The 13,532-nt window shown below is 41.7% G+C and overlaps 1 protein-coding gene across 1 annotated transcript; it reads left to right on the forward strand.

Moving 5' to 3' along the window:
- Positions 1-82: 82 nt before the first annotated feature.
- Positions 83-13,231, forward strand: ABCG8 (ATP binding cassette subfamily G member 8). Its single transcript, XM_009091192.4, has 13 exons — positions 83-393; positions 1,889-1,993; positions 2,732-2,888; positions 4,739-4,977; positions 5,386-5,518; positions 6,535-6,804; positions 8,680-8,845; positions 8,929-9,012; positions 9,322-9,521; positions 9,639-9,715; positions 11,018-11,285; positions 11,811-11,938; positions 12,426-13,231. Exons 1-13 carry the CDS (start codon positions 343-345, stop codon positions 12,561-12,563), a joined length of 2,016 nt encoding a protein of 671 aa, XP_009089440.2. The 5' UTR covers positions 83-342; the 3' UTR covers positions 12,564-13,231.
- The last annotated feature ends 301 nt before the right edge of the window (positions 13,232-13,532 follow it).

Raw genomic sequence — 13,532 nt, forward strand, 5'->3', positions numbered from 1 at the left:
CTGTCCCGGGTCAGAGCAGGTCGTTGCCCCCGGCACTTGCCACCTCAAAGAAAACAGAGGGGCTTCCTGTTCTTTCTTTTTCCGGAGAAGAACTGATCAGTGATTAGCTGAGGCCGCTATCTGATGTACCTTTAGCCTGAGCTATTAGTGTCCCAGAAGGAGGCGAACATTTCCCTGTCCACGGGGTCATGCCAGCTGCAGAGACGCAGCGTGCCAGCAGAAATGGAGCTGCCGTGAGGGTGCCTGGAAAAGACTGCTTTCCAAACCAAGAGGAGAAGGATTTTCCCGGAGACGACAGTCAAACCACTGCAGGGAACCAGACCTTCCACCACCACCATCATCATGAAGGAAACTACTGAAAATGTCTCTCTGGACGATGCCAGCTGGAGGCAGGTAACGTTCGAGGGCTCAGCAGTGAGAGAGAGCCGCCTGGAGTGGGGAAGGGCTCGAGGGGCTCAGCTAGCCCGCGGCTGCAGCGCTGGCCCGCAGCGGGGAGAGGCAGGACGCCGCCCTGTCGGGAGCGGGGAGAGGCAGGACGCCGTCCTGGCAGGAGCGGGGAGAGGCAGGCAGCCGTCCTGCCGGGAGCGGGGAGAGGCAGGACGCCGTCCTGGCAGGAGCGGGGAGAGGCAGGCAGCCGTCCTGGCAGGAGGGGGCACAGCCAGTGAGCCCCGAGCTCCTCCCGCTCCGAAACGGGGAGCAGAAAGCAGCCGCATCCACCAGCGCAGCACACTGGGCATGAGGCTGGTGCCATGCAAGCTCTGCTCAGGTGCCACCATGGTGGAGCTGAGAGAGGGTCTCCAAATGGGTGGAGGGGGGAGAAAGGCCCTGAGCGCATGCTGGACTGGCTTTCCCAGGAAAGCCTTCAGTCTGGATAGCCACATTTGCTGGGGAGAGCCTGTTTTCAAAAATTAGGTTCACCATAAGGAAGGGGTCAGCGTGCTTTGGCAGCAGGGGTAGTTCGGGAGGCTTTCCTGGGGTTTCTAAGGCTGCTTGGTGTGATGTTCCTTTCTGCTGTATATCTAGACTGAAAAAATAATCAGCCTTGTTTGCTGTGAGGGCAGGAGGTGCACGCAAAGATCATGGTCATCCTCTGCCAAAGATACCACAGGCACGGGTAGGGTCTGGTACACAGGGAACAGGTACATTTGCCTTGGCTAGGGCTTGAGCCTGGCAAGTAGGAAAAGCACAGAGCTGTGGGAGAGATACGGCTGGCTGGAAGGAAAACTGCAGGCATGCACACAGAGCTAAACCCAAACCTAGCACTTCATAATTGCAGCTGTATGCAAGAGGGCCAAGTAGACTCTTGTTATTTTACCTGATATCTCAGAACATTAAGTTCCAGCTGATAAATGGTGAATTTAAAAAACAAAAGACAAGAAAGAGACTGCACTAGTGGCTGTGTTTTATTTGTAAATCAAGCCTCCAAGGATTCAAGTCCACGTGGAATTCAATAATGGACATGCTTCCAGTGAACCCTCATTTTTAGCTGCCAAAATGCATCACTTACAATATGTACCATTTTGATTCAGTAGACTAATACTGTTGAAGTAGTACATCTTTTTTCCTCAAAAAAAAAAGTTGAATCTCTTTGTAGTAACATGACATTTATCTCCATTTTCAAAGTTTTCCCTTTTAATCTAAAAGCAACCAGAAAAGCACAGTACAGCATGTTTGGCCCTCATACATATCACTAGAAGAAAGTACTTTTCACACCGACCTGATAACTCATTTCCACTCTGCAGACTTTTGCACTACAGTAACTCATCAGTAATACTGTTACATCTCATAAATACATTTCTCTTTGTGCTTCATCTTTTCTGAACTCAGACTTTAGCCACCTTTTAGTTATTGTAATTAACTGTTGTAATCCACCTAACAACTTTTCCAGACCAAGACCCAGGATACTATTTTTCACTCTGAAGAAGATAACAGTCTTTATTTCACATACAGTGGAAAATCAAATGTTCTGGAGGTCAAAGATCTCAACTACCAGGTAAAAATTGTCATTTATACACCTCCCTTCAGCAGGAAGCATATCCAGCAATGCCTATTTCTATACCCAGACTATTTAAAAAGCCAAATAAAGTTGAAAAAGTTCACACAACTGTTGCACTGTCAGTTTGTGAGCAGAGTCACACTCTTGGCTGTAATAATGACAGCAGACTAACCCCTGTATTGTAAATATATCGAGTAAAGTTAAAGGATAAGACAGGGAGAGAAAGCTGTTTCTAGGCCCTGCTTTGTTTCAGTCTTGAGCAAAATTATTCCTCTGAGGGCTGGAGCAGAGGGACTTTCTATTCAGCTAAGGATGAAAGGAGCCCTTGCTGGCAAGAATGAGTATGTGGAAGGGGATAAAGAGAAGATGACTAACAAAGAGGATTTCAGTGAACCAGTGAAATATTTCATCTCCTCCTCACCATGGCATTTGAATAAGATTTCACAATTTTCAGTTTCCTTGAATTTCTAATGATATATAAAGTTTGAAACATCTAAAATTTACAATAGTAATAAATTACTGAGGTAACAAAGGACACAGAGAGTTTTAGTGATTAAGAGAAGAAGCAAGGCATGAAAGCATAGGTGGCTGCAAAAGAATTTCCTTCTAGGTATTTCTGAAGATGAACAATAATATTTTAACATATGATTTGCTTGTAACATTGTACCATTGAAGGTATTTGTTGTTAAATGGTTTATTGCTTGAATTGAAGGGACTTGTTTCCTTCTTTGTTAGGTTAACACAGCATCCCAGATTCCCTGGTATGAGAAACTTGCTCAGATGAAAATGCCCTGGACCTGGAAATCGGATCCCCGTTCCCATGTGACAGTAATCCAAAATCTGAATCTAAAAGTGAGAAGTGGTCAGATGCTTGCAATTATAGGAACCACTGGTAAGAGCAACCACATTTCATTATATGACCAGCTCTCAGATAAAATGAACACAATCAAGAGCAACACTCTGCAGTCTTTATGATGTCAAAATCTAGTTGAGAAAAAAACTATTGGAGTGTCACTAAAATACATTCTTTAAGTGAGATGATGAAAAGGAGGCAAAGAAAATACTGGAGGGGAATAAATTAAAATTCATTTTCAAACCAAATTTTGTTATGCCCTGTGCACCTTTGCATTCTGTTTTCTGAGGTGTAGCGAGGTTTGTTACAAGTGTGGCCTGGCAGCCCCACATCTGCTAAGGACATGATCTTCAAGACATGAATCAGTTTCATGGCTCAGATTCAAAGCAGGCCAGTTGCAGACCATACTCAGATAGGAAACAAATTAAGCCAAACCCCATAAGAAAGATGAGTGCCAACTTGCATAACCATAAGCAGGCATTCTATTTGGACTGAAACAATTCTAACAGGATAAAATATTGCATTTGTGTTAATTAATAGAAACTTACAGAGAAGAAAAGACAGTTCCTTTTCTGTCTGGTGTTACTGCTTTATTACACTGGGGTTTGGTTCTTTCCTTCCATTTTCTGGTGGGACTGGTCAAGAGGGACAAGAAATAGACACAGGACCTGTAACCTGAAGTAAAAAGTGCCATACTCCACTAGACTCTTGTATCAGATTACCTCAGCGATTCAGTGAAAATTCTCTCTCTCAAAGTCAAGGCATATTTGCTAAAGAAGTTTTAACTTTATTCCTAAAAAATGAGAGTTTTCTTTCCTATTGCCATGGGAATCTTTCCTTAGCACATATTGTTAATGTAAGTGAAACTTACCTTAGAGATTCTTCTGAAAATAAAAGGAAAAGCTTTGTGAGGAAATAACATACTGAGTTATAGATACAGCACCTTTGTAAGGCGACATACACTGAGCACAAACCCCTTTCAGCAAACTAGTCAAACTATTTTCAAAAGCTGTTTATCATCTATTTCATCAAATGCCTTGGTAAAATGGATTAAACTGCTGATGGATTTCACATTGTCAATGGCAATCAATATGTCACTCTTAAACAGAGCAATACGTGGTTTACAGATGGATGGGTTTCTTTCTTAAGATGTATGTATTAAGAAGCAAGTGTGGAGTTAATCTTTCAACAGGGAGATTGGAAATAAATGACATCTAATCATAAGAGAGTTCTGTGTGTTTACATACAGAATCATACAACAAAAAGGAAAAATTCATTTGCTGTTTAACTCCAGATCAGGTTTTGTTTTCATTGTTTTACTTTTCTTACCTCTGGGTATGAACCAGCTTTTCTTAATGATTTAAATGACTTTTTGTCTAATTCAAGTCATAATAATTTTTATTTCAATCGTGATTAATGTTCTTATTGTCTGTATAATCATTCAATGCCTTAGTCATTCAGGTGATCCAGCTGCTGTTTCTGAATTCACAAATCCCCCAAGAAAGCTCTTGCTGAGCATTTGGGTGCCAGCCCTGCAGCCAGGGCGGGACCATTTTTGACCTGTGTTTCAAAAGGGAAAGAGTTTGTGCCAAGAGATAAGAGACACTTCTTGTGTTCGTGACTTGAAGCCGTCCTCAAAGCCCAGCTACCCAGTTCTGCTGAGAAATGATAAGGGTTCAAACCACATACTCCATTCCAGAGGGGACAGATTTCCTGAGCAGGAGCTTATAGTCAGTATTTTCTTTGAAGATCATCCTGTCTCTATGACGTCGGGAAAACTTTAGGAAGTGTGGGTGAAGAATTTTTTTTTCCTTTTTTTCCTTGTCTGTGACAAGATTGCTTTTCAAAACCATTCCTTGGAAATTAATTTTCAGTTTTTATTTTTCTAGCTGGTGGAAAGACATCCTTGCTCGATGTGATAACCTGCCGGGATCATGGAGGCAAAATCAAGTCTGGTCAAGTCATGATCAACAACAAACCCAGCACTCCCCAGCTTGTTAGGAAATGCATCGCACACGTGAGGCAGGATGACCGACTGCTCCCCCACCTGACTGTCAGAGAAACACTATTGTTCATTGCCAAACTGCGCCTTCCAAAGTTTTTTTCAGACTCACAAAGGAAAAAAAGGGTAATTAAGCTGCTGGGAAAAAATAAAGTTGTCAAAAATGTGTCTGACAGGAATTATCCAAGAGATCCTGTGTGTTTGGAGTCAGAACAGCTAATCTGGCATTTTTTTATGTAGATTATGAATTATAAACCTTTTTCATCTTTCAAGATAGAAACCAGCAATTGTTCCAAAGCTCATAAAAAATGACAATCTAGAGAAAGCATTAGAGAGGCTGAAAGACGAACTAAATTTTTGATTGCTGAGTCTTTTTAAATGTTACCTCTAAAATCAAGATTTGTTTTCAAGTGTCTCTAGCACAGAAATATCGCAGGTGAATTTTAACCATATTAATCATATTTTCAGTTGTATCTATGCACGAATGTGCAAATGAACTCTTGCTTGACGCCTGTCACCCTTGGATCCCTGCAGGTGGAAGACGTGATCGCAGAGCTCCGCCTGCGGCAATGCGCCAACACCAGGGTGGGGAACGAGTGCCTGCGGGGCATCTCCGGGGGAGAGAGGCGCAGGGTGAGCATCGGCGTGCAGCTGCTCTGGAACCCGGGTGAGCACAACTCGCACCTTCCTGGGGCACACCCCACACACTCGGGCATAACGGAGCACTGCAGGAAGATGGAAGCTTTCAGGGAAGAGCCACACACTCAATTGCCCCTAGGGCAGCAGGAGGAGTTGGGACACTTAACAGGCCTTGCCACACCCTCTGTCAGAGGCTGCCTTTCCACAGCACCGTTAGTGACTGCTGCTGGTCCATTTGCTTCAACTGCAATCAGTGCTGATCACAGATAATACTGTAGTCACTACAGGAATAAATTCTGTAAACAGAGTGTTTCAGCAGCTGATACACTTTTGCTCCAGTCACCTTTGCCAGTGGAAAAGTGGAAGCAGACCCCGAGGCAGAGCCCCCAGGAGCCTTCACCCACCACAAAGATTACTCAAAGTTGCCCGAAGTAACTCACACAGCAGTATAAGGTTTGGGTTTTATCCGACCACATGCCACAAGTTACTTTGGCTTATTTTAACATGAAGATTGTTTTCCTTCCCTCTGATGCAGCCCCCATTTACATGTGCAGTATTAACAGGAAAGATCATTTTCTTCACTCTGTAGTCAGTCATTGCAGTCTTGTGATGTGGCTTCATGTTGCAGGTGAAATAGAAACTTCCATTGTCTTCAGCAGAAGCAAAACATGAGGCTGAGTCCACAGCTGATTTTGCTGGATTGAATCCCCTCTCTAATCCTACATATGTATATATCAAAAGCACCACTAACCTTGACTGAGCCTCTTGTTGAACAGCATTCCCCATCAGCTTTTTCCTTAGGAAGAGGACTTGAAAACTTTTTGCTTGTATAAAGTTAGACTTCTGTAGTTATTGGAAAAGCGGGTTTTTGCTTTTGTAAGGGGTGATGCTCAGAAATAGATGTACTAAAGTAAAACAATTTATTATTTTCTTTAGATTTAAAAATAATGAGTGACATTTCGTGCACTAGCACCATTTCACTTCGAACATATTTTCCAAACCAAACATGCTGCTTTCCACAGCTAAACTTACTGTCTTTGGCAGGAATACTGATACTTGATGAACCCACATCTGGACTGGACAGTTTTACTGCACATAACCTTGTGATAACATTATCCAGACTGGCCAGAGGAAACAGATTGGTCCTTCTTTCGCTTCATCAGCCCCGGTCAGACATCTTCCAACTCTTTGATTTGGTTCTTCTGATGTCTTCTGGACTCACTGCCTACTGTGGAACAGCTAAAGACATGGTCCAGTATTTCACAGAACTAGGCTATCCCTGCCCAAGGTACAGCAATCCTGCAGATTTCTACGGTCAGTATCAAGCACTGTCATAAAAAGGGTTACTGGAAATCATTTGCTTTCCTAAGTGGCTAGGTAATGTTGATTTTTGTTGACCATGACTGTCTCAGAAATTCCTTGTAACTAACTCAAATCAATACTGCAGCAAGTTCACTTTCTAATAGGATCCTTATTTGTCAGTACAGGAAATGTAGCAAAAACAAGAGGTACAGACAAAACTTATTTTAAAAACACTACTTCTAACAGTGCCAGATGCAATAACTTGTCAACATCTTTAGCATGCTTATCCCCATGTTTTAGCTGGTTGAAATGTCTTCCCTGGTAAAGACACATAAACTGATCAACTGCTTTCTGTAGGCAGTTCTCTGATTTCTCAATTAAGAAAATGTAAAAGTTTGTTTCCCAGAAGCTAACTCCTAGTGTGAGAAAAACCTGGAACAAATACTGGGGAAAAAAGAGTGCTGCCCTCCAGAGCACAATGGAAGGGAGAAAATCCTGACCCAAACCAGCAATCTTTTTACTCCTCAAAGAAAGTTTATGTGGTTTCAAATCCATTCATTTTCTGGTTTTTGCAACATGGAAAGGGAATCTGCCCTGTTATTCTGTTGATCTAATGGCAGGAATCTCTTAACAGAGGCTGGTTCAATTCCAGCCCTTAGGTCTTTGCACTCAGGTTGGCCAGAAAACCTGGCAGAGACCTCAAACAACCATAATGTTGTTATGGAGTAATCTCTTCAGCTGTGCCTGTGTGGCAGGCAGTGCCAGCTGCTCAGAGATTAATGGAAGTTAACCTTGGTGTCAAGCCACAACTCTGATGGTGACAACCTTTGTCACCATCAGAGTTCAGAGCAGTTCTGAGCCAAGCACAGCCTTGGGGAAGGCTTGCAGCACCCCTGTATGGGAATGGAGAACGAGAGGAGTCCTGGGGAAACCTGTAGCTCCAGCCTGTGGTTACAGAGACAATGCCCTGTGCCAAGGAGGTGGAGAGGGCAGAGAGGCTGGGGGAAGATCATTGAATGGTGTGCACCAAGTCAGTAGGCACAGGAAAAGAAAGGAAATATGGGCAGCAGGAAGGTGGAAATAGGACAGGATGGCAGAGCATCCACAGCAAGAGGGAGCACCTGATGGAAACACTCAAATGCTGGCTGTGTGTCTGAAAGAGAAACAGGTGACCAGGGCAGAAGGGAAGGCAAGGAATTTCTGATGTACTCCTCCTAAGAGTGGCTGAACAGACATGATCAGCCCAGTGTAAGGAGTCAGGAAATGTGCAGTGATAGTTCTCTCAGAAAGCATCTGTAAAACATCAGATACAGTCAATCTACAACAAAGGTCAGCATGGGAAAATACTACTGTAAGTTTAGATTTTAAAAAAAAGAAGCTAAGTCAACTATTATTGGTATGACTGTGCTGTCCTTAGATAATATTCCTTTTGGACTTCCTCAGTATCAGGTAAAGTTTATGGCATCTCTGTAATGTACAACTAAGACAGTAACTATAATTGTGCATGTGAAGAAAAAACATGATTTAAGGTAAAGTCACATAAAAGACTGTAAATGCCTACATGACAGGAAGGAAATTCAAACTTTTTTCTCAGCACTGCTCTCAAGGTGCTATGAAATTTATAAAAATCTGAAATAGTAGTTTATAATACTATGATAAGCAATTATGTAATCTCTCAGTGATTCATTGAGTGACTAGGTAAGAAACATACACATTAACAATCTGTTCATCTCTAATTACCTAAAATAATGGATAGTTTTAACTGTTGCCAATTAATTAATGTACACAAGTTGGACTTTTAGCTCCCAATTAAATCTCTGACTCTGAATACATCATAAAGTTATTTATTTTATAGCACATGGACTCAAATCAAGTAATGTCTTGCAGTTGACTTGACCAGTATTGATAAACAGACTGCAGAAAAGGAGATGGAAAGCAAAAAAAGAGCAAATACTCTTGCCAACTTGTTTGTAGAAAAGGTCAAACATTTTGATGATTTCTTATGGAAAGCTACTGAAGGAGACAACACTGACAACACAGTCATCAAGCAGAGGTAAAGAAAAGAGTGTCATAGAGAAGATCTGGAATAATAGCTACACTTTCTGCTAATCTTTTTTTTTTTTCTCTTTTGGGCAGGAATTCAGAAGAGGTTATCAATATGCCTCACGATTTAAATGATCAATTACCAGGAGCCTTGAAGCAGTTCACAATATTATTAAGGTAATCTTGTTATGTATCATGCCCATTTGTATTTAAAATCATCAGAAAGAGGCACAGACCATCCCATCCCAATTGTCTTCCTTCAGGCTTTCACCATTTTAGACCTGAAATACTTGGTGGCTACAGGCGCAGGCACTTCATAGGTTTGATTAGGTGAAATCCTTTACAGAAACAGGGAGTCCAACTCCTGTCCTTGCCAAAGCCAGCAAGTTCCAAGAAGTGATTTGAACACAGGTTGGGGCTATGTGTCTGAATATATCTGGCATGAGTAAGTGTTATACCTTACGGTCAATATTGCTGTTTTCCTAGTCGTCAGGTCTCCAATGACTTCAGAGATCTTTCAACATTACTAATCCATGGATTTGAAGCCCTTCTTATGTCATTGCTAATTGGATTTTTGTACTATGGCCATGAAAAAAACGGACTCTCTATTCGTGACACAACAGCACTGCTGTACATGATAGGTGCCCTTATCCCATTCACAATAATTTTGGATGTTGTTGCCAAATGTAAGTGTCAGTCTTCTTGTAATGCTATAAGGAATCAAAATTTTAAAATTCTTAAATCTAAGAAAAAAAAACCCAACTTAATTAATACAATCCAGTGTATTTGTTGCTACCCTGCAGGTCATTCAGAAAGAGCAATGCTTTATCATGACTTGGAAGGTGGAATGTACTCTGTTAGCCCATACTTCTTTGCTAAGGTAATCGGTTTTGTTGCCAGGAAATACAAACAGCGGTCTTGAACATTAAAAAACACAAGCAAAACAAAGCCTTGTTCTATAAATAATCACATTCATATCAGACTTTGTTCTTTTGTGTCTGCCAGCTAAGGCTATCAGTCTCAGTTCCTTAGTATTAAGAGATTAGGCCTCACACTAGTTTAGAATTTTGCCATAAGTCATGGCTGAGATCTCACACCCAGAAAAGCCGAAGAAGAGCTTTTCACTGTGTTCTTTGGCCAAAACATGAGAAATCTCAGACTCAGATTTCCAGGTTCAGACAATTTTACATACCTGCTATACAATTCACTGCAGCATCTCTGAAAGTTTGCTTACATATCTTGATCTGTAAACCAAACCTTTGTATCAAATGCTAAAGCAGAGGTAAAACAGAAGTGACAAAATGCTGTGATATTTCCAGTTTGGGCCTGTATTGGTCTGAGTTAAAAAATGTATTACGTGCACAAAGAGCCAGAGTTTCTAGAATTAAATTTAGAACTTTTAAAAAACGACATTCTCTTTTTCACTAGGGTTTTGAATAATCCCTCTTTTGTGATGTTAGATGAGTTCTGCCTGCCATGGCATCTGTAATTTAGGTTTCCATTTCTGCACAGGATTTTAAATGCTTATTAGTGGTTGCCAGAGAAAAAAATTCTTTGCATTGTGTCACAAAGATTACACATTATTCACAGAGAAATCGATGTAATTTGTTACAAACTTAGTATTAGAGGATAGTAGCAACTCTCTTTGGAAGAATTAATACTCTCTATATACCTCTTCAGATATTTGAGAAAATCCCAGTTATGCTTTTGTTTTACAATTAATCAAGTTGCTACCTGGACTGCCTTTGAGACAAGGGGGTGAACAGACCAACAGCCAAATTCATCTCAAATTTGACCTCACTCACGTTTCAACTAAACTGGGACAAAACATTCAGTTGCCATGAGTCAGTAACAGTACTACGTTATCAAGCACACCAGTTCACAGCAAAAGTGTATTGTGTTCTTAGACTGTCCCAAAACTCTTTACAAAACAATCTGTAACAATTAGTTTTAGGCATTGTCACAGCTGGAGAAAAAACTAACAAGGATTTGTTTCTGTTGTGGATTGGTTTTGCATGTCGCTGGCAAGCCCTAACAGGGAGATGATTGCATTCTAAGGGACTATTTCCTGTAGCTTTTATAAACAGTCCACAAGTACATTAAGGCACATCTCATCTATTTTTGTAATTACCATTCACCTTTTTCTCTTTTTTTAAATTTTCTTTTTCATCTTCCCAAACAGATTCTGGGGGAGCTCCCAGAACACTGCATTTTTGTTGTAATTTATGGGATTCCCATCTACTGGCTGGCAAACCTTGTTCCTGATCCAGAACATTTCCTGCTCAACTTCCTGTTACTGTGGTTGGTTGTTTACAGTGCCCGTGCCATGGCACTTTGGGTGGCAGCTCTGCTGCCGACGTTACAGCTCTCGGCCTTCCTTGGCAATGTCCTCTTCACATCGTTCTACCTGAGTGGTGGTTTTGTGATAAACCTGAACAGCCTCTGGATAGGTAAGACAAAGCTCCCACCCTTCCTCCAAATTGAAACATCAATGGCTTTCATCAGTGACAGTGTGTCCTGTGCAGGAAAACTCAGATTTATTCTTACCTTTACAGTTATCTTCTTGGATGGTGACAGTGCAGTCAGGTCATCCATTGTACATCAGTTTCTCTGTCTGAAAACAAGGCAACAAGAAGTTTGGTCAAAAAAGCAATAGTGAAAGGGCAGCTTCTTACATGGTTGATAAATTCTTCAGTAAAAAGAATTGCATTCAAAAGAGGAAGATGGAGCTCCAGGAAGACTTAATTGACAGGGGGAGTTTGATGGATATGGATATTAGCTAACTCCTGATTTCCCATCTCCATGTAACTATGTAAAGTATATCTGCCATTTTGTCCAATAATAAACTGTCACATGTTTACAGCCTCTGGCTGTCAAGAAGTGAGACAAACCTGCTGTATTTGGCAGCAGCACAGCAGTATTCTAGGTCTCAAGTTTTGTGTGCATGCATCAATTTCTGTCATTTTCTTTTTCAGTTCCTTTTTGGGTTTCAAAAATCTCGTTTCTCAGATGGAATTTTGAAGGAATGATGCAAGTTCAGTTCACTGACACCATATATGAAATGACTGATGGAAACATTACTTATCAAATACCAGGGAAACTTGTAAGTCAGTGATAAAAATTGTTACACACATTGATAAGAAATTGGAAATTTCTAAAGAAATTGCTGTTTATATGCCTTTCATATTTAAATAGATGGTGCAGGCCTCAAATTCAGCAATTGCCAAATCAGCACATGAAGCTGGGTTACACTTGGTTGTAAATTTGTTCCTCAAGATGGCCCTACAGCAGTCACTCCTTCTGCCTTTCTTTCAGTTGAAGAGAAAAAACAAAATAGTAAAGGGCAGCTCTTTCTTACACCAGCCACAGCTATGCACTTTGCTGGAATTGTTTAGATGCTGAACTGTGTTCTTCTGAAATAGGAATAGCATAGCTGCAACCCTCCATCAAACCACCCTGGGAGCTACACCCAAGATGGAAAACAAGAGAAGGTAGCAGGGGCCAGGGAAGCTTACACATAAAACACACTTCACAGATCCAGCACGAAAATGTCGTGCCTTTTCCTAATTTTGTGTTATTGGTCACTACAGGTCACTCAGGCTCTGGACCTGGATTCCCACCCTCTCTATGTGAGCTACTTTGTCCTCACTGGCATCATATGCAGCTTCCTGCTTTTATACTATTTATGTCTGCGCTTCATCAAGCAGAAATCAACCCAAGACTGGTAAGGGCAGCGGAGGCAGCAGGTGACGGCCTCCCTTGCAGGAAGGCAGGGGAAGCAGGCGCCCGCAGCGGGAGCAGCTGCCCGGGAGCCGGGGAGCGGCGGGCGCCGGCAGCGCGGCTGCCACAGGATGGCAGCAGAACCCCAGGAGTCGGGACGCGGGCGGGAGCCTGCCACGGACCGCGGCTGCAGCCTAGCATCGGGATCGGGCTTTGGGTTCACTTTGGGTTTTGCTTCGCGTACGGTTTGAGCGAGTGACAAGGCGCTTGCGAGTCCTGCGCATCTGGAAATTGTCTGAGCTATGGGCCACCGATATAAAAGGACCCATGGCACTCTCTAATAATAGCTGATGTTCTAGTCCATAATGTTTGAACATACGATGATCACTTACTTAATTCTGAGGGCTACAAGAGAACAGGATCAAAACTCTTTCTGTGGCATGTATGACATTTAACATAGAAGATTTCACAAATGCTTAAGGAAGACACACAAGAATGGAAAACACAATTGTTTACTACTCTGTATTCTAATTGCTTATGTGTTTTAAAGCTTTATTTCTGTATCTTAAAGCTTTTCCTTTGTGTTCCAGTAATATGCTGATGATGCCCAAACCAGGTATTTGCTCACCATAAAGATGAGACCTTGTAACAAATAAAATTATGTCACCTTCTTGGATTTATTTTTACAATATAAATTCATACCAACTGTGTGTTATTAATGACATCTTTCTCCATTGCAATACACATCATAGCAATTTGCCAAGTTTCCTTCCTAAGGTTCTCAGGTAGAAAACACCAACCTGCCCCTGAGTAATTAAAAATCTAACTATGCAACATATTAATGCTTGTCATAGTGCATCTAGTTATGCTCAGAAAATGAGTATCAGTAAATACATGGCCATAATTCACAGAGTCATGGTAAGTGGATGTGCAAATTATGTGTACACTTGCTGTGAGCATTTTGTAAGATTAGCTTG

The sequence above is a fragment of the Serinus canaria genome, chromosome 3 (genome assembly GCF_022539315.1).
Source record: "Serinus canaria isolate serCan28SL12 chromosome 3, serCan2020, whole genome shotgun sequence".
Taxonomy (NCBI): Eukaryota; Metazoa; Chordata; class Aves; order Passeriformes; family Fringillidae; genus Serinus; species Serinus canaria.

Coding starts and splice junctions, on each gene's coding strand:
- ABCG8 (XM_009091192.4), top strand. CDS start 343: ATGAAGGAAACTACTGAAAATGTCTCTCTGGACGATGCCAGCTGGAGG. Junction 394..1,888: donor ACGATGCCAGCTGGAGGCAG/GTAACGTTCGAG, acceptor CAACTTTTCCAG/ACCAAGACCCAGGATACTAT. Junction 1,994..2,731: donor TCAAAGATCTCAACTACCAG/GTAAAAATTGTC, acceptor CTTCTTTGTTAG/GTTAACACAGCATCCCAGAT.